This window comes from Babjeviella inositovora (genome assembly GCF_001661335.1).
Source record: "Babjeviella inositovora NRRL Y-12698 unplaced genomic scaffold BABINscaffold_1, whole genome shotgun sequence".
Classification (NCBI taxonomy): domain Eukaryota; kingdom Fungi; phylum Ascomycota; class Pichiomycetes; order Serinales; genus Babjeviella; species Babjeviella inositovora.
In genome coordinates, this window is record NW_017566838.1 from 2509649 (window position 1) to 2532995 (window position 23347).

The 23347-nt window shown below is 44.6% G+C and overlaps 6 protein-coding genes across 6 annotated transcripts; 3 read left to right on the top strand and 3 right to left on the bottom strand.

Annotated features, from left to right (window-relative positions):
* On the bottom strand, positions 1–880 carry BABINDRAFT_159667 (uncharacterized protein). The gene has a single exon (XM_019127806.1). The coding sequence runs from the start codon at positions 436–438 to the stop codon at positions 124–126; it is 315 nt and encodes a 104-aa protein (XP_018988557.1). The 5' UTR covers positions 439–880; the 3' UTR covers positions 1–123.
* Positions 881–1052: 172 nt separating this feature from the next.
* Positions 1053–1275, top strand: BABINDRAFT_159668 (uncharacterized protein). The gene has a single exon (XM_019127807.1). The coding sequence runs from the start codon at positions 1080–1082 to the stop codon at positions 1251–1253; it is 174 nt and encodes a 57-aa protein (XP_018988558.1). The 5' UTR covers positions 1053–1079; the 3' UTR covers positions 1254–1275.
* A 3127-nt stretch (positions 1276–4402) lies between these two features.
* On the bottom strand, positions 4403–10811 carry BABINDRAFT_11524 (uncharacterized protein; the record flags this gene model as incomplete). The annotated part of the gene is made up of 4 exons (XM_019126875.1): positions 4403–6755; positions 9155–9521; positions 10143–10388; positions 10440–10811. 4 exons carry the CDS (start codon positions 10809–10811, stop codon positions 4573–4575), a joined length of 3168 nt encoding a protein of 1055 aa, XP_018988559.1. The 3' UTR covers positions 4403–4572.
* Positions 10812–11587: 776 nt separating this feature from the next.
* Positions 11588–14098, bottom strand: BABINDRAFT_159670 (uncharacterized protein). Its single transcript, XM_019127808.1, has one exon. The coding sequence runs from the start codon at positions 13992–13994 to the stop codon at positions 11748–11750; it is 2247 nt and encodes a 748-aa protein (XP_018988560.1). The 5' UTR covers positions 13995–14098; the 3' UTR covers positions 11588–11747.
* A 3664-nt stretch (positions 14099–17762) lies between these two features.
* On the top strand, positions 17763–18944 carry MOB1 (Mob1p; the record flags this gene model as incomplete). The annotated part of the gene is made up of 2 exons (XM_019131080.1): positions 17763–17782; positions 17838–18944. 2 exons carry the CDS (start codon positions 17763–17765, stop codon positions 18529–18531), a joined length of 714 nt encoding a protein of 237 aa, XP_018988561.1. The 3' UTR covers positions 18532–18944.
* Positions 18945–19490: 546 nt separating this feature from the next.
* Positions 19491–21913, top strand: BABINDRAFT_159671 (SLM1 family PH domain-containing protein). Its single transcript, XM_019127809.1, has one exon. The coding sequence runs from the start codon at positions 19603–19605 to the stop codon at positions 21859–21861; it is 2259 nt and encodes a 752-aa protein (XP_018988562.1). The 5' UTR covers positions 19491–19602; the 3' UTR covers positions 21862–21913.
* The last annotated feature ends 1434 nt before the right edge of the window (positions 21914–23347 follow it).

Here is a 23347-nt window from a genome sequence, read left to right on the forward strand (position 1 = left end):
TGAACTCTTGATAGATCTGACAACTAAACGTGGAGCCCTGGTTGTGCTAAGCCCTCTGCGTTTAGGAAACAGATGGCACTTGTGACTCTATTCAAAACTTATCTCAAACATCGATGAGTTTTATTAGAAAAGGAGTGGTTCCTCTTTTCCACCTCTGGAAGGGATCATACTACCCAGCTCCGACAGAAAAACCACTGGCTTTGCCGGCCTATCAAACCACCTTGAACAGAAACCCTTTGCTCTAGAAAATTCCAACTGTCTTTTCTTTTTTTTCAGTGAACTCTTGTTCACCAAGCCACCAAGTGAATTAAAGGGCAATGAAACCCGCACACGGGAAATGGCCGGACTACTATTGAAGTCTTTGCCTCTGTTGGGCACACTTTTGTATGCATTCATGCGCGAATCAATAGCTGATAAGCGCATGCCACTAGTGCGCATTTCGAGCTAATAATCGTCCTGCAGTGTAACCTCAGAGTAACCTGCAGCCGCTTCGGCCCTGCTGCTTATGGATGTGGCGTTCGCTGTAGAACTAGAGGAGGGATCGCTCTCCAAGCCTATTTTTCCCAATATGTATGCGTACCTGCTGTCGCCAATTAGAAAAGCCAATTTCACGCTGCAGTATGCATTAACATATGCCTGGCACTAGTTCTCAATGGAGACACAACTGTCGGGGGAGCGAGGAGCCAGGGAGTAAAGTGTGTCCCGTTCCAAGGGTAAATCAGATTCGCACAAAAGTATGAGAGCCGGTAAAGGAAAAACCATAGACATGGCCAAGTTCAGGATAGACCAGGGGAAAAACTTCGGCCAATGCTTTGAAGAATAAGGTGGTCACTTGTAGGTTTACCTGGGGAGGTGCAACAGTATAGCGATATCGCGACAGATCAACATCAGAAGAGGGCTGTTTTATATTTATGTGTTCAATTTTCAGTTAGCGTCGTGTGGGACAGGAGTCGGGCATGTTCCTGCACGAATACACACTAAGAGTTTAGCAAGCCTCCTGGTCCAATTTCAGACCAGAGGTCTGGGAGATGCAACGGCAGCTCGGGGCTGGTAGCTTAGCTTACACGAGACTAGCAACGATGATTGTGAGAGCCATAGATATTGTATGCACCTATGAGAGAAAAAACACTTCAGAATTACAGAACCGGAACTCCGTCGGAGCAAGATTGAATTTGGCTACTTGCGCGTCACACATACGACCCTCTGATGTCGGGCGAAAAACAGGATTCGGCCAATCTCCTGAGGGAAAATAACCAGGAAATAGAGAACAAGGGCTTCAATTACGACCTGTCTATGGTTTGGAAATATAACTGGCCCATTGAAATTGTCTGGTAGGCGCGGTTTTTAGAAATGCGATACGACTTGAAACTAAACATGTAGTATATCTACGTAGGTAATGATGTAACAGGGTAGAATTGATTGATCCCTAGATCCGAGATAGATATAAAAGGAAACGGTCAGTCGGCTCTTATATAGATCGGTTGATGAAGCTATGTCTCACTCAAAATGGGGAACATGTAGCCTCATTTAGAAATGAGGCACCTGCAGAACCTTACCACAAAGTGCCCGGTACAAGAGAATGCTATTCTACAGGCGTCAACCAAGAAACTAAGGGATTTAGGAGATAAGAGGTATCATTCTATACAAAAATTCTGACTATAGGAAAAAAAAAGTACCCTATTTGGAGCACCTTGATGAATGTAGATCAGCCTTCCATCAGCAATGGGTACCTAACACGAAATCTCAACAATCACTCATCCGTGGCAAAGTCTCCAATAATGCCACTTGACATCTGTTACTCTGTGGGGGATCTAATTGGATTCTTTCTTGAGCTAGTTTTCAAACTACAGGGCAATTGAAACTTCTCCAACCCTTTGGAAGCCATTGTTGTCACCTCAAGTGTGTCTTTTTCTATATAGTCTAGTAGTCTCGCCAATCCAGCTCTAACTGGAATATCTTACTGTTGATTATAGTTGGAAGAGATTCACTAATTGCTTCTGTTCATAGTAATCGATAAGAGACACAGAGATTCCTTAGATCGATTAGCTTGGGGGTATCCCCTCTTCAGCACGGCTCCGTGTATCACCATTTTCATGATAATGGTGTCAGTTAGGTAGATGAATATTTACATCCTAACTAAATTGAGAATAATAACTTATGCCGCAGGAATCAATTATCCGTAGGATGACAATGATATGCTGCTATAGACAATCCGTAAGCATACTGGATAAACGTTTTAGCTCAACAAAGTTCCCCATTATACCTACATACCTCATTGTTATTTAGTAAATAGAGCTGCTTACATTTGTAGACCTCTAAATGGTTCATTTTCGCCCATCTTATGCTATCAAATATACTGTTCGAGCTAGGCAGCAATACTCTATGGAATTAAGACGAGCGCAGTTTATAGCAAGCGAGGTATAAGATATTCTTTGTGCATACCTCTTTGAGTTCTCTAATAGTTTTTGAACCGATACCCCCACTAAGCAGTACCTGGCGCCAGTTACCATGGAGTTGCTAACAATATAAGGTGAAGAGTTCTGTTAGAGATTTCCACGTATTCCTTCAGCTAGGTTGGAAGATGAGTGATAAACTCAAATATGGATATTACACATGTGTTACTTATGAGGGAATAGCCATGATACCAGAAGCGTAGCTGTTAGTGCTAGTGATAAGATACACATACTTTCTCAAGGCTAATATTTCAAGGCGATTTAGACTACATGTACTTGCTTTTGACCCCTAGCTAGCCGTGCAACGCTACCCAGCTATAGATCTAGAAGTTTTACGAATCTGTCTTAACTTGCATGAAATTCTAGTAATTTGTCATGACGCTAGGTTTTAGTCCACCCCAGCCAGCTGCATAACCGGCTCTTTGACTAGTACACCATGGTCTATGGCATACGAAATCCTGGTTGCTAGAGCAAGCCCTTGGGGCGACACAGATCTGCAATACTAGATCGCCTCGACTTTTTTTACTTACCAACGCCCCGAATCTCTGCGATGACAAAGATCCGATTTTCTTCCAATTTCTTCATTTTCCGAAATCCAACTAGCGCACCACGACCCCCTATGAGAGCTCGTATAGGCCCTAGTCCTAGCATTCTAGTTTAACACAAGAATTCTGGAGACGGATAGAAATGCTCATTCGATCAAATTTCCATTTCATAAACAAAAGAGTTGAGAGTTAAAGTAAAAATTTCTCTTACGTGAGGAAACAGGCCGTATCAGATCTGAACTCGGGTTAGTAGGATCAATAGCGATGATTACAATATACAGCCTTCGTTAAACGGGTTTATCAGCGATTCACCAGAATCTGACTGGTTCCCCGACTGGGTGGTCTATCGTTCCAAACTGGGTTTAGTTCGGACATGGTAACTGATGCTCTATGGATGGTTATGCTGCCTACTGGTAATTACCAACTGAGAGATTTGACTAGTCCGCTTAGAGTCCCAAAACAAGGATAAACATCTTAGAACAAAACTATACAAAACAGCAAGTAACTCCTGTATATATAAGTAACTTTTTAACCTAACAGGCTACTTGATTTAGCACTTAGAGCAAGTATCTGATACACTAGTGAAACAAATACTATAGTAGCCTCGACAAAAACACTAGGTAAGTATACGACGCATTAGTGAAACATTTCACTATGGAACTCTCTACAATAATAGGCACGTGCTGTAACGCTAATTGTCTTGTAGGTTCCTGAATCTCACCAATCATCTAATGGTGCAACCCTAATACCATCGTGTGTGGCCGGTGGGGGCTTTGCCAAGCTATGAGGTAAAACAGCTATTTTTCCAAGTCAATCGTATATTAATAGGTATACTCATTACCAGTAGGAACTATAGGCGGGGTTGATTTCATTTCAGACGTGACCAGGAGATGCTTATTTATTCCTGGGTAGCGCTGGTAACTGTTCACCGTGGAAGGTGTAGGGTTAAGCTATGTCCGTCCCATGCTCTACAGGGAACGAATCCTTGCGTAAGTGTTTACCGGCGTTTGAATTCAACCCAACTTTGATGGGCTGATAATCCACCCTCCCCCACCACAGATACGTTTAGACATACCATTAGGTTATAACATAGCCTGCTCGAGCAGAGTACTTGTAATTCTTAAATCATTCGGCAGATTAAAGGTTCCTCACAGTCTCTCCATGTACTTTGTTGGCGCCGGATACAGATTAGCTATTAGTATCGTACTGTTGTGGATTACTAATCGATGGTTAACGCAAGGCTTTGGTTGGGGATAGCACAATCCCATATTTACACTTTGCACTATGTATAAGAGCCTGAAAAAAAGGAACGGAGCGGCTATAATGGTATTAGATGCTGTGTTTTATTTTTCTTTATAAGCTAACCTCTTTAATCCTTGTCATGTGATCCCTCAGTTAGCGAAAATCGTAGTCACTTTTGAATACCTTGACATGACAGCCTCCCCCATCAACGATTAGGGGTATTCCTCTTTTTCGTGCCAATTCCTACCCTAACCACACTAAAACAAGGCTTCGTATGTATTTCATATTGCATACTAGGTTGACCTTATAATTTGGGGGGGTCATATGTCTCATCAAGAAATATCACCTTCGTTATACATCTTTTTGAGCGAATTTTTGAAGAATATCTTGGCATCCTGTCTTCTAATCTTTAGCGTCGGGGTTAGCAAACCATTTTTTACGGTGAACCCATTGTTCTCCATTTGATTTCTGCGGTAAATTGCACTATTGTCATTGTTGAAGTATAAGTGGATATTCTTCACTTGCTGAAAACCTTTTGCTAACCTGGATGCGACGACCTTTCCATTAATATGAGCTAAAATGAATCTCTTCAACCTTACATCCAGGTTAAGCCTCTTCAGGTTAGTCTCATCCATATAATTAATGGATTTTGAGGATTGGACGAAACCTTCTTGGAGCAAATTCAAGCATTCATTCTCGTTGAGAACAAGCACTCCCACTAAAAATGACCGGCTGGATTCACCATAGACATACATCTGGGTAAGCAAAGGCAGACAGGATTGTAAGTAGATATTTTCAACTTCTTCGGGGGAAACGTAGTACCCCAGTGAGAGAGTAATAATATTCTCTACTCTGTCGACAATTTGCATCCGTCCCTCTTTATCAAGATGACCAAGGTCTCCTGTGTCAAACCAGCCTTCTATGTCGTAATTCTCCTGGGTTTTGATGGGGTTCTTGTAATAGTCTTGAGCTACCTGCGGGCCACGAAGGAAAATCCGACCGGATCGGTTTTTCGCCCATGTAAAGCCAATTTCATCACAATCCTTTAACTTAAACTCAGTGGTGCATGACATAAACCCGGATGTCACCGGATTTAACTCATCCCCGTTAAAAGCGATAGTGACGGAGGCGAACGACTCGGTTAATCCGTAGCCTTGAAGAAACCCGACATTGAGTAAGGACCTCAATTTTCTGATCGTGTCAGGTAAAATTAAGGCAGATCCAGTGACCAAGAGCTCCAAGTGTTCTAACCCGAGAGAGGCCCTGATCTTCTGAGTAAACGCCTTATCGTAGAGCCAATGATTTGTGATCGGTTCACCCATGAGGAACATATCCTTCTTATACTCGATTGCCCTTTTATGGATTAGCCGTGTTACCCACCCCTTAGAACGGATACTAGCAGCGATCCCCGCCTCCACTCTGTTAAAAAGACGAGGAACCCCAATCAAATGCGTCGGCTTCACATCATACATGTCGATCATGATCTGTCGAGAATCTCCCTGATTGAATGGAAAATAGATGGTGGCCCCAACGCATAGCTCAAAGAAACAAATAATCCGTTGATAAACGTGGGACAATGGCAAGACACACAACGCCCGAGAACTCTCCCAATGTACCCCCCTAGAGACTGGCTTCTTGGCCGCGGAGAATATACATACCAACGCTGAGATGGCATTTTGATGCGTCAATACTACCCCTTTTGGATTCCCCACTGATCCAGAGGTGAAAGAGATGGTGTAGAGTTCGTTTGTCCGTGGCACGATGTGATTTAAAGGCTGCGAGGCCCCCCGACGACAGATGTCGCTAAAAGTATAAAGTGTGATACCCAAATCTTTGGCTAACAGGAGGATTAAGGAGGAACATTCCTCGATCGACTTTCGGTCCGTAACGATCAAGCACTTCATGAAAGCAGCCTTGCTCTCGTTGATCACGGTTAAAATGCTAAGAACATTATCATGGGACAAAACCATTACAGGAGATTTGGTCAAACACAAAATGTACTCAATGTGGCTTCTACTTAAAGTGTCGTAGAGCGAGGAGTTAGTGATGGCATAGGAGATACAACTCAAGTCGGTGATGAACCATTCGTACGAGTTGGGGACAAAAATCGTCAAGATAAACTCATCTTCTCGGTTCATTTTAAGCTGGTGGTTTCTGACCAACAATTTTTGCTTGATTAAGTGTACTAAACCCGAGCCGAACTCATCGCGAATCTTTGCCACCTCCGCATACGTCTTGAAACCATATGGGCCAGTAGCTGAATCCTTGAACGCAAAGCACCTGTTCCTAGAGTATCGCCTAGAGGCATACTGGAAATAGTCGTAAAGGGATGTCAATTTTGGATGGAGGGTTGTGACGAGATGATGGTTGGGGGTGTTTGCACAGAGCTTATTGCGAAAGGTGGGGGATCCAATTTTAGACTGTGTCTTTGGCACTTCAAAAAGCCCATTCAACAATTCGCGGTCAAATGGAGACACAACGGTGAGTGCCTCATCAATGGAGTTCTTTCCCCCATCTATCGACGGAGGTGTTGTGATTGGATATACGATATAGTTCATTGAAAGAGGATAGTTGGTGACATATGCATTTGGGAATTGCTACAAACCTGGATCTTTGGCAGTTTATATACAATACGGAGTTCCCCCAAGTGAATTCCCATGACAAGAAAGTTTCTTGGATGCTATAGATGATTTGAAAAGCAGATTAGAGCACTGCATAACGCCCAGCTATATATGGCACATGCGTCTTTACGCAGTAGCCTGCTGAGTTAGGAGTCGAATCGGGCGGTAATGAGGGGTTTAGAGGGATGCACCATACAGAGACAACTGTTTTACTGCCACAAAATATTTACGATCTAAGGCGAGATACTAAGCTTCGAGGGGACATTTTCCTTTGTACAGGGATCGTTGTCAAGGGGTGCGATCTGGAGGGTTGGGCGGTTGTAGAACGCACATACTGCAGTCCGCCAGCGTCTTTCTCACACGTCACTGCACCTCCCACCGAGTTCGATTGACGTAGACATGAGGTTATAGTCAGGCAGAAAGCGGTAGTCTGGTGCTCTAGAAGGGTGGTGCCAGTAAGAATGGTCCTGGATGGTGGGGTATCCACCAGGGATGGCCCTAAGAGACGGTAAACGCACAAACAATGGGCCGAAGTGATAGATTTCTCGATCGCCAATTTTGGTATACTATCTATTGGCCTTATGGCCCTGGTCTCGCTTGCCTCCAATTGATGCACCGAACCCGTGCACTAGGCTAGACCTAGTGAATCTACAAAGGCTGGCATGCAAGATAACTGTTTTTCGGGATGACGCACCCCCGCCTGGCTTCTGTCGAAGTGATTCAATACAGTGGAATATCGCCTGCACACGTGACATGAATACGTAGAGAAACGGTGCGGGCAGGAAATACTTTTACTTGAACACACAAATTATCTCCTTTAGGGGCATTAACCAGCCGAATTAGCGATATAAAATCGGCTAGAGTAAATGTCAGAAACAGCTAAAAGTAGCTATAAATAACCAGTGTCTATGGAATAACGACTTGGATCTAACCCAGGCTGAGCAACAGCTACTCCTAGGAGAAGTTATAGCCTTAAGGGAATGGCTGTAGGCGAGGTGATATAAGGGTATTAACCCAGTGGAGAGACTAACCGGGACCTTCATCCGATAACTGGCTCACGGCTCAAATTTTATTGAAAGTTTAAAACAAACGCATTTACTGGAACAGGCGGCGTAAATTCGGAGTGCCTTGTGCCTCACCGCTCATACGCACTTAAATAGTCAGGAGTCTTTTCACTATTCGATGCAGAACGGATCTCGATACGTTGGTTAGAGCAGGTGGGGATCAGTCACGAGATAAACAGGAGGCAGTATCTACCAATCCTACGAAAGTGTTCCAATGCCTTACAACACTCTGACAGGAAACACAAGCAACGGGACTGATAGGAAATATTAAATTAGCAAATATAAGGACCGGGATAGCTGTGATGATATTAACCGAGTTATGTTGCCCTGTTTGAACATTCTAAGGGGTTCTGCACAATACCACTGGGCGTCCCGTCATCAGATCTTGGTGGAAGTTAACAAATGCTGATAGTCAAAGTAGGGGATGCGGCCTGGGTTTACAATGAGCTACTCATAGTCGTTGAGAACGAAAATAGCCAAAGTTAAGCCTTCCTGACCTAATTGTCCATAATAGGGTTTACAGTTTCCTTATACTAGTTACTCTTGATGTCATAATTTCATATGATAAATATAATACATGTAAATAAATACATGCGTCGAAGGTTATATTTATATATATACGTGGTGTAAAAATCACTAATTTCACACCTCGCATCAAATTCATTCAGAGATATCTCCCTCCTTATACATCTGCAGGAGAGCCAGTTCAAAGTATACCGGGGCTATTTTCCTTTTGATTTTAAGGGTCAGGGTTAACAAGTCGTTTGCCACAGTGAATCCATTATTATCCATCCGATTTCTTTCGTAAATTATATTGCGTTCATTGTTAAAGAACAAATATATGTTCTTCACGAGTTGGGTACATTCGGATGTCTTTGAAGTCGTAACCCTTCCATTAATATATGAAAGAATGTACCGTTTTAATTTCAAATTCAGGTTGAGCTCTGCCATATTTGTCTCATCCATGTAGCTTATCTTCCTTAATGATAGAATGGAGCAGGATCGAAGGAGACTCAAGCATTCATTCTCGTAAAGTACGAGAACCCCTACTAAGTAAGACTGACAGGAATTCCCATAAACATAAATCTGGGATAGAAATGTCAGACTCTGTAAATAAGCGTTCTCAATCCTTTCCGGGAAGATAAGTTGCCCCAGGGGGAGAGTGATAATATGTTTCGCCCTGCCAATCATCTGTAACCTCCCATGTTTATCAAGCTGGCCGATATCACCCGTATGGAGCCACCCCTCGGCATCGTAGTTTTCCTGGGTCCTGAGAGGGTCTTTGTAGTATTCCTGGGCAATCTGGGGGCCGCGGAGGAGAATCTCACCAGATCGGTTCTTCGTCCACGTAAACCCGATATTAGGCCAATCATCTAGCTTTAACTCAGTGGTACAACAAATGTAACCTGAAGTTACCGGCTGGTACTCATCCTCGTTAAAACCGATAGTTATGGCCGAAAACGACTCGGCCAAGCCATACCCTTGAACAAAATCAGCGTTGAGCATGGATCGCAATTTACTTATGGTATCCGGCAAAATATGAGCTGATCCAGAGACCAAAAGCTGTAAATTTTCCAACCCAAGTGAGGTCTTAATCTTATGGGTAAAGTTCTTGTCGTATAACCAATGGTTAGTTAGCAGCTCACCTTTAATAAACCTTTGCTTCTTATACCTAAGTGCCCTTTTGTGAATTAATCGAGTAACCCATCCCAGGGATTCAAGTCTGTTGGCTATCCCAACTTCCACTCTGTTAAAAAGACGGGGTACCCCGATTATGTGTGTCGGCTTCACCTCGTATAAGTCAACCATAAGCTGCTTTGGGTCAGTCTGATTATAAGGAAGAAAGATTGTTGCTCCATAGGAGAGTTCAAACAAACAGTTGAGTCTTTGGAAGACATGGGACAACGGTAAGACACATAATGCTCTCAAATTGTTGATACATAATCCTTCAAGGTCTGGCCTTCTGATGGTGGAAGCAACCGAAACTAAACTCGCAACGGCACTTTGATGCGTCAAAACCACCCCCTTTGGATTCCCGGAAGTTCCTGAAGTGAATGAAATAGTGTAGATCGTGTTTGTTTTGGGGATAATATGCTCAGCCCGCAGTAAAACGCCGAGTTTTTTAACCTCGGCAAAAGTGTACACCTCAATCCCAAATTCATCTGCTAGTTGCAAGAGAAAGGAGGAAATTTCATCTTTCGAACTCCGATTACAAACGATTAAGCACTTCAAGAACGTGAACTTACGCTCGTACATGATAGTCAAGATGGTTGAAAGCTTATCATGAGACAAAACCATGATAGGAGATTTTGTCACGACTAAAATATACTCAATATGGCTTCGGCTGAAGGCTTCATAGAGAGATGTGCTGATAATGGAATAGGCGATACAGCTCAAGTCGGTAATAAACCACTCATAGCAATTTGGAACAAACATGCTGAGGATAACATCATCCTTATCTTGCTATCCAGGTTGGTGGTTTTCAATCTTTAATATTGTCCTTATGATAGACACCAAGCCCGATCCAAAGTCGTCAATGACTTTTGAGACCTCGGCACAGGTCTTGAACGCATAAGACCCTTCTGGGGAGCTCTTAGAGGCGAAGCAGTTATTCTTCGAGTGGGACTTCATGGCATAAACGAGGTAATCATAAATAGATTTCAATTTGGGGTGGAGGGCAGTGACCAAGTTGTTGTTTGGGGTTTTCGCACAGATCTTGCTCCTAAAAGTAGGCGATCCACTCTTTCTGCTGGTTTCGGGCATTTCATAAAGGCCGTTCAACAAACTGTGGTTAAACGGAGTTGAGGTAACAAGGGCAGTAGTGGTCGAGCATTTGGTCACGTCCAACTGTGGTGGAAAGGTACTCGGGAATGTTTTATGAGACATCTTGAAGTGGGGAGGGAGTTGGTGAAAGGGAAAGAGAGGCCTTATTCCCGGGGGTTGGTATAAATAGATGGATGCTGTAAAGGTTGGGACGATGATGCATCGCCCCTGGATCTCTTATTCTCATATCTTTTTAATATTCCATCTATCTTTATCCATTTATAGCATCAAGTCCTTCAAACGCCTGTTGCTTGAACAATTACCAAGTCGTGTGGTCTGAAAGCGGGGTCTAAATGCGAGGCTACGATCTTCAAGGACCGGCTAGATGGTCTCAGTGACAACGCATGAAACCTAGCTCTTCAGGTTAAGCGCCACTTGCTATAGCCGTGTAATCTATGTCGCAAGGGTTCTGGCTGTGTAGAGCCATACTTCTACTTTGAGGCACACTGGCTATCGTGTGTGACGATAATAATTATGCGAGGCGTCAAGTAACTGCGTTAGGGTACATATGCATCATCGATCGGAGTAGAGCGCCTTTTAGCGTTACTCATCCCCCACTGTTTGTATTACAGATATTTCAATATTCAAAATACACATTAGAACCCAGCCATGATCAAACGTCTCGATTTATTGCGCCAATACTACACCCATGGATACACATCGACAAATATCTATACAAAAAACACAGCTGTAAGGCGAGTACGCCCCAACTTCTAGTTTCCAGTTCATTCGGAGCTAGTTATCTTCTACTTCCCGAGGCGGGCCCGGTATGTGCAGGTCTGGCTGACCCCAGGCATTAGTTTGCATGCCAAGCATACAATATGAATTAGCTATACGCCGCACCAACTTATATGTGTCGGATACAAATAACCCCATCTCTCTCTCAGTATGTCCCCTTCTAAAACGGTCTCTTTGGAGCTGAAGATTCGGTGATCATCAAAGCTATCTCTATACATAGTGTACAAGCAATCTGGGCATATATCTAATTATAATCATAAGTTACACCTTATTGTACACGATGCCATTGCAGATTGTTCCTTGCTCGTACAAGTTCTTGAGCTCGACGTCAAAGAACCGTCTGGCATCATATCTCCTGGTTTTCATCGTAGGAGTCAATAACCCGTTCTCATCTGTAAACCCGTAGTTCACTGACCTGGATTTGGCATATCGGCCACCATTATTGAAGAACAAGTGGATATTGCCCACTTTTTCGTACTTGTTCAATAACTTGGAATCCGAAACCCGAGAATTTATCTCGGACAAAATGTACTTTCTCAACTCAAGATTGTCGTTCAACTCTTTCATGTTAGTCTCGTTCATATACGCCACCTTCTTTAATTTCGGTTGATTTGAACGCTTAAGCAATTCCAAGCACTCCTGCTCGTCAAGAACAAGAATACCCACCAAGAATGAGTGAGTGGAACTGCCAGTGACATACATCTGAGACACAAGACCGGGGTTAAACTGCAAATACACGTTCTCGACCTTTTCGGGAGAAAGGCTGTAGCCTCCGTGCAAGGTGGTAATATTCTTCACTCTGTCCACAATTTCCAATCTGCCGCTCTTGTCAACACGCCCGATATCACCAGTGAAAAACCACCCCTCAGCATCATAAGCCTCTTGCGTTCTGATTGGATCTCTGTAGTACTCCTTACTGATTTGTGGACCCCTAATCATGATTTCACCAGAGCGGTTCTTTGCCCATGTGAAGTCAATATCAGCCTTATCCCTCAACTTCAACTCAGTGGTACATGAAATGTACCCCGAGCTAACTGGCAGGTACTCGTCTTCCCCAAACGGAATGGTAACACAAGCGAAGGATTCAGTCAAGCCGTACCCCTGGATGAAATCGGCGTTCAACAAGGATCTCAATCTCCTGATGGTTTCTGGCAACATGTTAGATGACCCAGTAACCAACAATTGCACATTGTCTAGTCCAAGCGAAGTTCTGATCTTTTGGGTAAAGTTACGATCGTACAACCAGTGGTTAGTCATCGGCTGGCCCTCCTTGAATTTCTCTTTCTTGTAGTCAAGGGTTTTCTTGTACAAGTATTTTGTCATCCAGCCCAGGGACTGTATCTTGGTGGTGATGCCTGCGTCGATACGATTGAAGATACGTGGTACCCCGACTAAATGCGAGGGCCTCACAGCCACCAAATCGGCCAAAATCTGCTTCACATCTTTGGAGATTGTCGGAAGGTAGATGGTGGCACCCATAAAGAGCTCAAACACACAGACGAGCCTCTGGTAGACATGAGCTAATGGTAAAATGCATAACACACTGTATTCCAGGCCAGGAGCATGCCTTTTTTTGGAGCTGGAAGTGGTGAAAATGGTCACCAAGGTGGCAAGGGAGGCACACGCACTTTGATGGGTTAAAACCACGCCCTTAGGATTGCCCACGGTTCCCGAGGTAAAGGAAATGGTATAGATCCCGCTTGGGATCGGAGCCAAGTGATCAAGCGGATGTTTGGCTCCCATCTGCGAGATTTCAGCAAACGTGAAACACTTGATTGACAAATCTTCCGCCAATTGCCTCTGTGAGAGTGGAATATCTCCCGCCGAGGCGTAATCTGTGACAATCAACACCTTGATCGAGCTAAGTTTGTATTCATGGATGATGGTCATCGTGGAAAGGATCTTATCCTTGGATAAAATGATAACCGGCGACTTGGTCAAGTTCAAAATGTAAGCGGCGTCGAACTGGCTCAATGTCCCATACAACGCCGAGTTTGAGATGGAGTACGAGATGCAGCCCAAATCGGCGATGAACCATTCGTAGCAGTTAGGAAGAAGGGTGGTGAGAACAAAATCATCCTTATCGTCCAGTCGGTACTGGTGGTCATCGATCCCCATAATGTTCCTGATAAGATTAACCAACCCTGAACCGAAGCGGTCGCGCGCCTCACCCACCTCCTCGTACGTTCGGTAGATGTAGTCGCTGTCAGGACTGTCTCTAGTCGCAAAACAACGTTTCTTGGCGTGTAAGCGAATCATATACTGGAAACACTCGTGGATAGAGCTGAGCTTGGGGTGGAGCGAGGTGACCATGTTGTTGTCCTCCGTAATAGCACATATTTTGCTCCGGAATACGGGCGATCCCTTTTCCGAAGCCGTTCCCGGCATTTCGAATAAGCCATTGAACTGCCTTCTCTCAAATGGCGCCAGCTCAATGAAGTTATCGTGGAGGTGGGAGTTGGCGTTAATCCCCGGAGGATACGTGGTGGGATACATGATATCGGACATGGCAGAAGTATGTGAGTTATACGGGAGATATTTGCAGTGGAATTTCAGAAAGATCTGACCTCACTAATTTTGGAGGCGATGGGATCTATTTAAACCAGAAATCCTGGCAGGGACAGAAAAAAATAAGTCACCTTGCATTCGATTCAAGACGCACATGATATCTGGGGAGTCCCCGGGTTTATTATGCATGATGGAATTGCTTATAGCTCCGAGGACGTAGATCAGGTATACGAATCTGCAGGCTTAATGCACATTTCAACAACCCATGCCTTTCCTCTCATGAGACTACACATGCGCTTCCCTTTTTGCCAAGAAGATAGCCTGTGTCTGAGCTTTGGAGGGACCTGTGCTCGTCAAAGGAAGGCATGTAGTACAGGTGTTTAACAAAAGTTTTTCTCCTCCACTTTGTCCCTTATTGATGATGCTACGGACCTTCTGAGGCAACTGGAGGGGCCCCAAGAACGGGCTGTACGTGGGGCAGAGCAGAGAAAGGCAAAGAGGGAGGTTTCTTTGGCAATAGCGCACGACACCAGTGTAAAAAAATTCCGATAATAGTACACTGAAACACCTGGCAGTTAGAGTTTTGGCGACATTACATTTTACGCATGCGATTTAATCCTCTTTGGACCTAAGATAAGATACGGAATTTGCTTCACCAGTGCAAGGGTTCCATGGAGCTATAGTGCGATGAGCTTTGCATTTCACAGCATTAAAAAAGACACTTACGCTGGCATAATGATAAGACGATTATATTTGGTTGTGATACATAAGAGTACAGCGATTTAACAAACTGGGACCTACGATCAGTGCCGACTTGTGGGATGTGGATAAGGGCAAGGCGTAGACCACTCTGCTACGCATGCTATGGGGCGTTTTTCCTGCGTCTAGGTCTGCACATCCTTGAAGGGCGCTGAAATGGCTGCATAACATACCCGTTCTTGTAGGTACGTATGCTGTTATGGCGGGCGCGATCCTGGTTTTACCTACGCTGGCAAAGCAAGGTAGGTCGGAAGAGAAAACTCCCGGATTCCAGACTTCAGATACACTTTCCATACTCTAGCTTTAAAGTTGAGGCGTTCAATTTTAGTCGTAGTAAGAGGGACTATTTTAAATCCATGTATAATTTTGTTTATACAGATATTCGGCCACTTCCAGGAATGTCTCCTCGTAACGGCTAGTAGAACATAGCTTTGCATTCTTTGTATTCTTATTTTGTCTGTCTCTGTAATCCCCAAGGCCTTGGCTTACCGGTGCAGGTACTGATTCAAATTTCCAACAATCTCTAGCTTGTACGTTACTCCGCACGAGCCATATATGCGGCTCGTGCAAGAAACACTCGTCAAATTTTTATTAACCTGCATTTACGAGGAGTGGTGGAATTGGAGCAACCTAAAATTATTACGGCCGCCAATGTCCTCGAATGAAACTGCCAGTTACGCGAGCACGTAGTGTTGCCAACCGTCTGTGCACCACATGTGTTCTTTGGCACCAATGAATAATCTCCTTCTACTGTCACTAGCGCTTTGGCGTAACTAACGAAAAACCATATGATATAGCCGTGTATACCCGTTAGCCCTTACATAATATGCCCCTACGCAGTAGAGCCTGCCAGTCGCACTTCCCGCTATTGCCTGATGGTTTATCTATATAGATTGGAGGGGAATCAATGTAGAGTAACGATAGCTAGTGCTCTCACTCTCTACAGGTGCCTATGGAGGTATTTTGACGAAATCGAATTCATTATGTACTTTAACCGAAGCCACTATTTAAGTCCCTCATTCAGGTTCCAGGGAGTCATCGACAAACCTACTAGCATGATGCAATGACTTTGTATGATAGCTAAGGGGTAAATAGCCCATTTAAGCCGTTCCAGGCTATTTTCTAAAGACAATATATGAAATAGTTAGGGGAGCGGCCCTTTGATTTACGAATGAATGGCTGAGCCATACGGGCAAATATCACGGGGTGATACGACGCGCACAAAGGGTTAACGTACAACGATAAAACAAGTACATACACGAGCCTTTTGATTGTTCCAATGGAAACAGGCAAATATGGTCCACTAGGTAACTCTGCTTCTAAAACCGATATACTGACCAGGGTTATGGGCATGGGAAACTTAAATTGAGCCAGACACAAGAGCCACGGAGCCAATATTCTATTGGAGGAAAAAAAAAATTGAAAGCTCTCAAAGCGTAGCTGATGATCATAACTAACTCCCAGATGCAGGGCTATGCGATACTGTAGCAAAATCGAGTCACTCGGTGATGTGTCACGAAACTATCCGTTAGGTCTGGAAGCTTCACCCACCAGTACCACTACAAATAACTTGAAACCAGAATTCTGGATTCAGACAGACGATACATCGTACTAAAAGGGAGAAAAATCATAGCTCTCACGATAAGGGAATTACTCTATAACATCGAAATTTTCTAGCGTTCTGATTGGACCTTCGTGATATTCTATGACTATTTGTGGCCCTCGTAATAACACCTCACCTAAATGATTAGCTGCTCAGGTATAACTCATCTCTACTCTGTCAATAAGCTTCATTTTATTTTCATGAATAGATGTCCCGAATTTTCAGGTCACGGTTCGTCTCTCTCAAGCGGAGTAATAATACAGGCAAACGAATCCGTTAAATCATACCCTTGAAGAAACTCAGTGCTCAAGACGCAGCGATGGCTGAGGACCGCCTCGAGAAACATCAGAACAGAACCTGTTCTGTCAACTACACATTATCTAACCCAATGGAAGATTTGATCTTCGAGATAAACTGACGGTCATACAGCCACTGGTTCATGAGATAGCTACCGAAACGATATTGATTTTTTTTGTAAGTCATGTATCGCTTGAAGAGCATTTTGATGACTTAGTTAAATGCAAATTACATATAGTTGTGGATTGTGAGCAAGATGGTATGGGTGCTGGTTACCAAACTGTCTCCTTGGGTGGTGTAGTGCTTATTTTGGAGAACCGAGGACTCGTTCTTGGCCCTAGTATCCGGAACTTTAAAGCAATTTGCTAGAGAATCGTTATTAAGGGGGTGATAATTTATTTATGACATTCACAACTCGGGTTTTAGTAGTGGTCTGTGTTGGGAATATTAGTGGATAAAGAGTGAGACATTGTATTTACGGACGTACAACAAGCTGGATTCTGTCTACAAACCCTTAAGAACGCCTTACTATCTAACAATAAAAATATTTAATATACTTTAACACATTATTCATTGGATGAGCTTTGTGACTTGGACTCTTGGGGCCTAGACACCTTATGCGTCTCAGTCCTTGCTAGTTTCCAGAATAAGCGTGCGGGAACTGTCTTCCATGCCATACGCATGGCGATCAGTACGTATACCTCAAAGTTCGTTCAAGGCGGCTTCGAGGGATATAAAGATACATCCCAATTATACACCTTTTTTATAGCTTGATATACTCCCAATTGGCATGTTCCAATAGGCTCCCATTCTTCTAACTTCATAAGCTAAACCTGGTTTTCTCCCAAAATAGGTTCAGATATTCTGCGTCATAAATCATAGTTATCAGCGCTAACTAATAAATGCGTGTCATTTCCAATACAGCACGTGATAAAAAAGGACACATTACATAAGCAGACTCGTACGTCTGAACATGGTAATCTATCAACACGACTTTAATTTTGCTGAAATACGTACACAAACGCACAACGAAAGTAAAAGCAACCAGTGTTTCATCAGCCCAAGACCAAAGCTCTTTTTGAAGTAAACCCTGCAAATATATCTCCGAAATGTCCTTCTTCCAGAATCTGTAAGTACCGTTCGCCCCTGTCCACAAGAACATACTAACGACTCAGCCATCTAAGCAACACGCACACATTGAAGACAACCCGTGCCTTCAAGAACCCGCACGCGCAAGATGCATATCTGCAGAATGAGCTGTCTGAGTCTCGCTCCGCCGCCTACCCGTCATACAGCTCTCACAACAAAATCCGGTCGTACGCGGAGCAGTCGTTAGGCTCGGATTCGGCCTTGCAGCAGGCAGTGAAGTTGCCTCGCGATGAGTCGCTCCAGGAATGGTACGCTGTGCACGTGGTAGATTTCTACAACCAGTTAAACATGTTGTACGGCTCCATCACAGAATTTTGCTCCCCCGAAACGTGTCCGCGCATGTTGGCGACCCAGGAATATGAATACTTGTGGCAGGATCCGCCAGCAAACTCCAAGCCGTATCCGTTGCCAGCTCCACAGTACATTGAAAAGTTAATGTCCTGGTGCCAGCAGAACTTTGACGATGAGAACGTGTTCCCTGCTAAGATGGGGCAGCCCTTCCCGAGCAGCTTTGACACGTTAGTCAAGACGATGTTCAAGCGGTTGTTCAGAGTGTATGCGCACATCTACTGCCACCATTTTGACGAAATCAGAGAGTTGGGCTTGGGAAGCCACTTAAACACCAGTTTGAAGCATTTTGTTGTTTTTGTGGAAGAGTTTGGCTTGATCAAGAGTAGGGACTATGGCCCGTTAGAAGAGTTGTGCAAAGGAATGCTTGGGCAAATGTGATGGTCCACGGAGAAAGGATAGCTTGTGCTTCCGGGATGAGCTAGCACGAGCAAAATCTCGTTCAAATGACTCTCTGGAGTGTTTATGCTAGAGGTAATAATGACTTAGATGAACAACACGGGTGAGATATGGAATGTGTTGGAAAGTTTAAACAGGTGTACGGACGGATGAATCTGGATTTATACCATTTGAAATCCGCCATTTAGAAGCTTTCTCAAAACGGAAAGTGTATTATTTTTTTAGCTAGCCGATTAGGTGGGAATACTTCATCCAAGTATGAGTCTTAGGCTTGGACCCTACGACTTTTCAATGAATTCTTCAATGATTGATTATCTAGAGCAATGGAGAAGTTTGTTCTACGGATATTAAACCCCGCCACTGATACATAGTTTCAAATATATGGCTCGTTGTTCATGGTATAAAAATTAAATCTCACTCCACTGGGTCAAGCTTGTTATCATTCTTTTTGCTCAGCTTTCAAAATAGGAATTTTACCGGAAATATGGTCCGGATTATGATCAAGAATATTTTTAAGGGGTGTTGCAGTTTCCTCTCTTGAAAGTTCTTGTTAGTGTAAGCTAGTCTTATTGTGGTTATTTTTACTCTCAAACAGGGGTCATATTTCCCTCTTACATATATACAGCTTAATTAATCGTAGCAGTTCTACCCAAGGAAAACTAAATGTTCTGACTCATCCGAAAACTCGAACATATAGCGTATAAACTATCGATGCCGTTTTTAGTATAACAATTTTTTCCCGGGCACTCCCGTGGTTCTTCTATTGCTCTCATGCCACTCGGGAAAATGACGTCATGAATTATCCCAGAGCATCCGGCACCCACACCCCCCCGACCCGATCGCACATTGCGGCGCGCCAGAGAGCAGGTATAGCGCCGAGAAGAGTGGGCGTGCACTGGCCACCTGGGAGGAAGAGATAGGGGCAGCAAAAACCTGACCATCTTTTAGTTCCTCTTCGTCACTCTTGATCCCATCAAACGTCGACGCTTTTCTCAAACATATCAGTGATAAATCACACAGCTAAATCACACATCAGAGACAAATATCAGAATAATGTCGAAACAAGACTCTTTAGCGCCAAATAACTTGTCGCACTCCATGTCAATGCTATCCCAGAACAACCAGTACCAGCTATATCAGTTACAGAAGCAACAGCAACAGCAGCAGCAGCGCACCAAGTCGATTCGCTCTACCGCTGATGTCACGGAAAACACTAGCACCGTCGCCGCCACGGGCTCCAGCAGCGTGAAGGACGTCAGATCGCCGTTGTACCTCCAGTTGCCGGTGAATTCTAATCCCACGGAGATTCTTGCCGCCAGATTCAATAGCTGGCGCTCGATCATCAAGGCGTTAGTCAACTACTTGCGCGAGGTGGTGAGCGTGCACGAGGAGATTGTCAGACAGCAGCTCCGCTTGCAGCACGCGGTCAATTTTCCGTTTGTGAGCAATAGCAGGCCAAAACAGAGCTCAGGCCACGGGGCAGCTCAGCAGGATGTGCAGTACCAGGAGAGCTTGTTGACCACCAAGTTCTTTTTACCGTTTGGCAATGGCTCCGTTCAGGACCTACCATCGATTCTTACCCAATACCACTCGAAAAACGTGTCGAACGCGTCCAAGACACTCAAGGAGTTATCGCAGCTGGTGATCCCCCGGTTGGAGGACTTGAGAAAGGACTTGTTGGTAAAGATTAAGGAGATCAAGAATTTGGCATCCGACTTTAAAAACGACTTGTCAGTGCAGGTGAACGAGACAAAGAACTTGTTGTCTCAATACCAAACGGCGATCGACACCTGCTCGAAGAATCCAGCAAACCTTCTCCCAACTATGGATCCGTTCTTGATCCACAGCCAGTTGGAGCAGCACCTTGAGGCACAGATCACGGAGGAGAACTTCTTGCACGATGCCTATATCAACTTGCAGACGTCCGGTAAGGAATTGGAGAAGATTGTGGTTATCGAGATCCAAAATGCCCTTACCGCCTACGCCAAGGCCTTGGGCATGGAAGCCCAGGCCGTATTCGATATTCTCATCACCAAGCTTGATTCAGGGTTATTGACCAAGGAACCACAGTTCGAATGGGATGCTTTCGTCGCGAAGGACAGCAACTTCATTGACCCAAATTTGCCCTCCAGAGCGTTTGCGCAGATCGCCTACAACAACATGCACAACCCGTTGAACCTCGAAGTCAGGTCCTCATACTTGGAAAGACGCTCTAAGTTCCTCAAGTCGTACTCTCGCGGTTGGTACGTGTTGACGTCGAACTACATCCACGAATTCAAGTCGCCAGACCGTAAGAAGAACCCCATTCCGATCATGTCGTTATCGTTATACGACTGCAGCGTGGCTGAACACTCCTCTGCTTCCAGTTCTGGTGGCACGTTCAAGTTTGTATTGCATGCTAAGCAAAATGGGATAATCCATAGAGGCCACAACTGGGTCTTCAGAGTCGACTCGTATGACACCATGATCGCATGGTACAACGATTTGAAGCAGTTGACCAGCTTGCCCAACCCAGTGGCCCGGTCCCAGTTGATGAAGGACCGTGGTGCCTCTGAACAGCGTCCTGATGGCAGCGTCGCCCCCGTCCCCCCTAACACAGTAACTAACAGACTTACCGCTCCTACCATTAGGGAAGGAACTTCCAGTGCTAGTGGCACCATTAGATCGGACTCAATGAACTCCAAACTTGAGTACATGAACTTGAGCGACACTCCGTTGCAGTACGTTTCCACTGGGGCTCAGCCACACTTACCCAACCGGAATTCGTTGCCCCCCAGTGAATCATTAAGGGGTGATTATCACCGTAAAGATGATGGGGTGATCGCTGTGCCATTGACAGACTCACATAACGATGAGTACCAGCAGTATTACCATGCTCATCACTCCCAGCAAGAGTTATATCCAAACCCTGTTAGAGGCAGTCAACAGCCGTATCCAGATACGTTGGTCAGCAACGCGCCAAGAGAACCGCACTTTCAGGCAAGGGACTTCTCCCGTGAGGTGAACGATAGAGACAACTTGCTTTCGACCGAGGTGGATAAGTCATTCCAGTCTCATTCCCAAGTAAGCCAGTTCCAGGATACGCAGTTCAACAGTGATCACTCTGAAGCGGACCTTGACCACTCGTACCGCAACACGTTACAGACAGAATCCAGTTTTCACCGTAGCACTGCTACGGCCGCGACCATGGCCACCACAGCGGATCAATCGTCCCTCGGGTTGACCCCTGTGTCGTCTCCAACCGGTTATGACAAGAAAGCGTCGACGAAGGTTCCTCGTATTCTTGACCCACAGGAGCAGTATCTGTACTGAGGAGTTTTGTGCGCTATAGCGTTTTTTATTATTGTTATTATTTATAGTGGCCAAGCCACAAGCATTTTTACGGAATGGTTTAGGTGTTTCTTGTCTTGTCTTTTAGTTTATACGTTTAAATAAACCTCTTATGTATATCGTTACTGAGCATTATATGGTATGGCTTTTGAGATGCGGTGCTCTATTTCTGTGGTTAAAAGTTGGACAAAGCTGGAGTAGATAGGAAGCTATGGAGTGTGCTACTCGGAGGCATGACGTTCCCATTGCGTATACAATACTGGAAGATCTCATATATACCTGGAAGATCTCATATATACCTGGAAGATCTCATACATACCTGGAAGATCTCATATATACCAGGAACGTCGATATTTGCCACTATGGAACAGTTTTTTTAACCTATTATGCGAATAATCACAGTCCCTGGAGATTTAGTTGTGAGGGTTGGCTTGTGGTCTATGGTGATCTCGAGCAAGTCAAGATTTAAATTTATCAGTGGGGAAACACTGCATTAAGAATAGTAGCATGGATAACCTTACCATATCCGATGCCTTGAGTCACTATCTTTTTGATATTATCGCGCTGAATCACATTACCGTATTTCTTAGCATCGATTTCGGATTAGATATACTACACAATTCATCTGTGAAGCGCTTTAGAATATAACCGCTACACCTCACTTCGGCTTTGCATCACCTTCGCTCGGATGACACCTTGTTTCTTCCGGTCAACGGCAATGTTGGCCAACTGGTCCGCCATTTCGTTTCCGTAGATACCCTTGTGGCCCCTAACGTGTTCGATCAGGAACGGACCCCACCCGTTGGTCTGGTACTCCTGCTTGACGATGGCCAACAACGGAACCATCGGCTCGATAAGATCACGGTTCATCACCGGGCTACCAGAGGAGGACATCCATTTGTTTCGCATCCAGCCGTAGACCCACTCGTTAAAGCAATTTTTCGTGTACTGGGAGTCGGTGACGATGATGTACTTTGTGGTAAGTTTTCCGTTTCGCATCAACTCATTGTAAATATCCGTGATGGCATGTCTCGCTGCTGAAAGCTCTGCTCTCTGGTTAGTCTGATTACCTTCTAATAAAGGCACGGCGGCATTACGTGGGTCTTGAGGCGAGTAAAAGACTCCGTACCCGGCCAGGGATCCAACCTTACCGTTCCCGCGGGAGGCCCCATCCGTCCAGATTTTGAGCACTGGAGATGGGGGGTGGGTACAGTTTTTGGTCTGTAATTCTTGTATGACAGAGTCTAATCTGGAGCTGATCTGTGGCTTTCTCAGACTGGGAGGTAAAGGAATGCTTGGCTTGCTGATAGACTGGTGGAAGTTGTTACCAGAAGTCGGTGGGTGGTTGGAACCATCATCGAACGGGGTGCTACTGCAGCTTTCCTGGACTTGTTTTGGGGTAAATTTTGGTATTATGTTACTACCACCTTCAATGAAGCCCTCACATTCGGCCTTGGTATTGAACTTC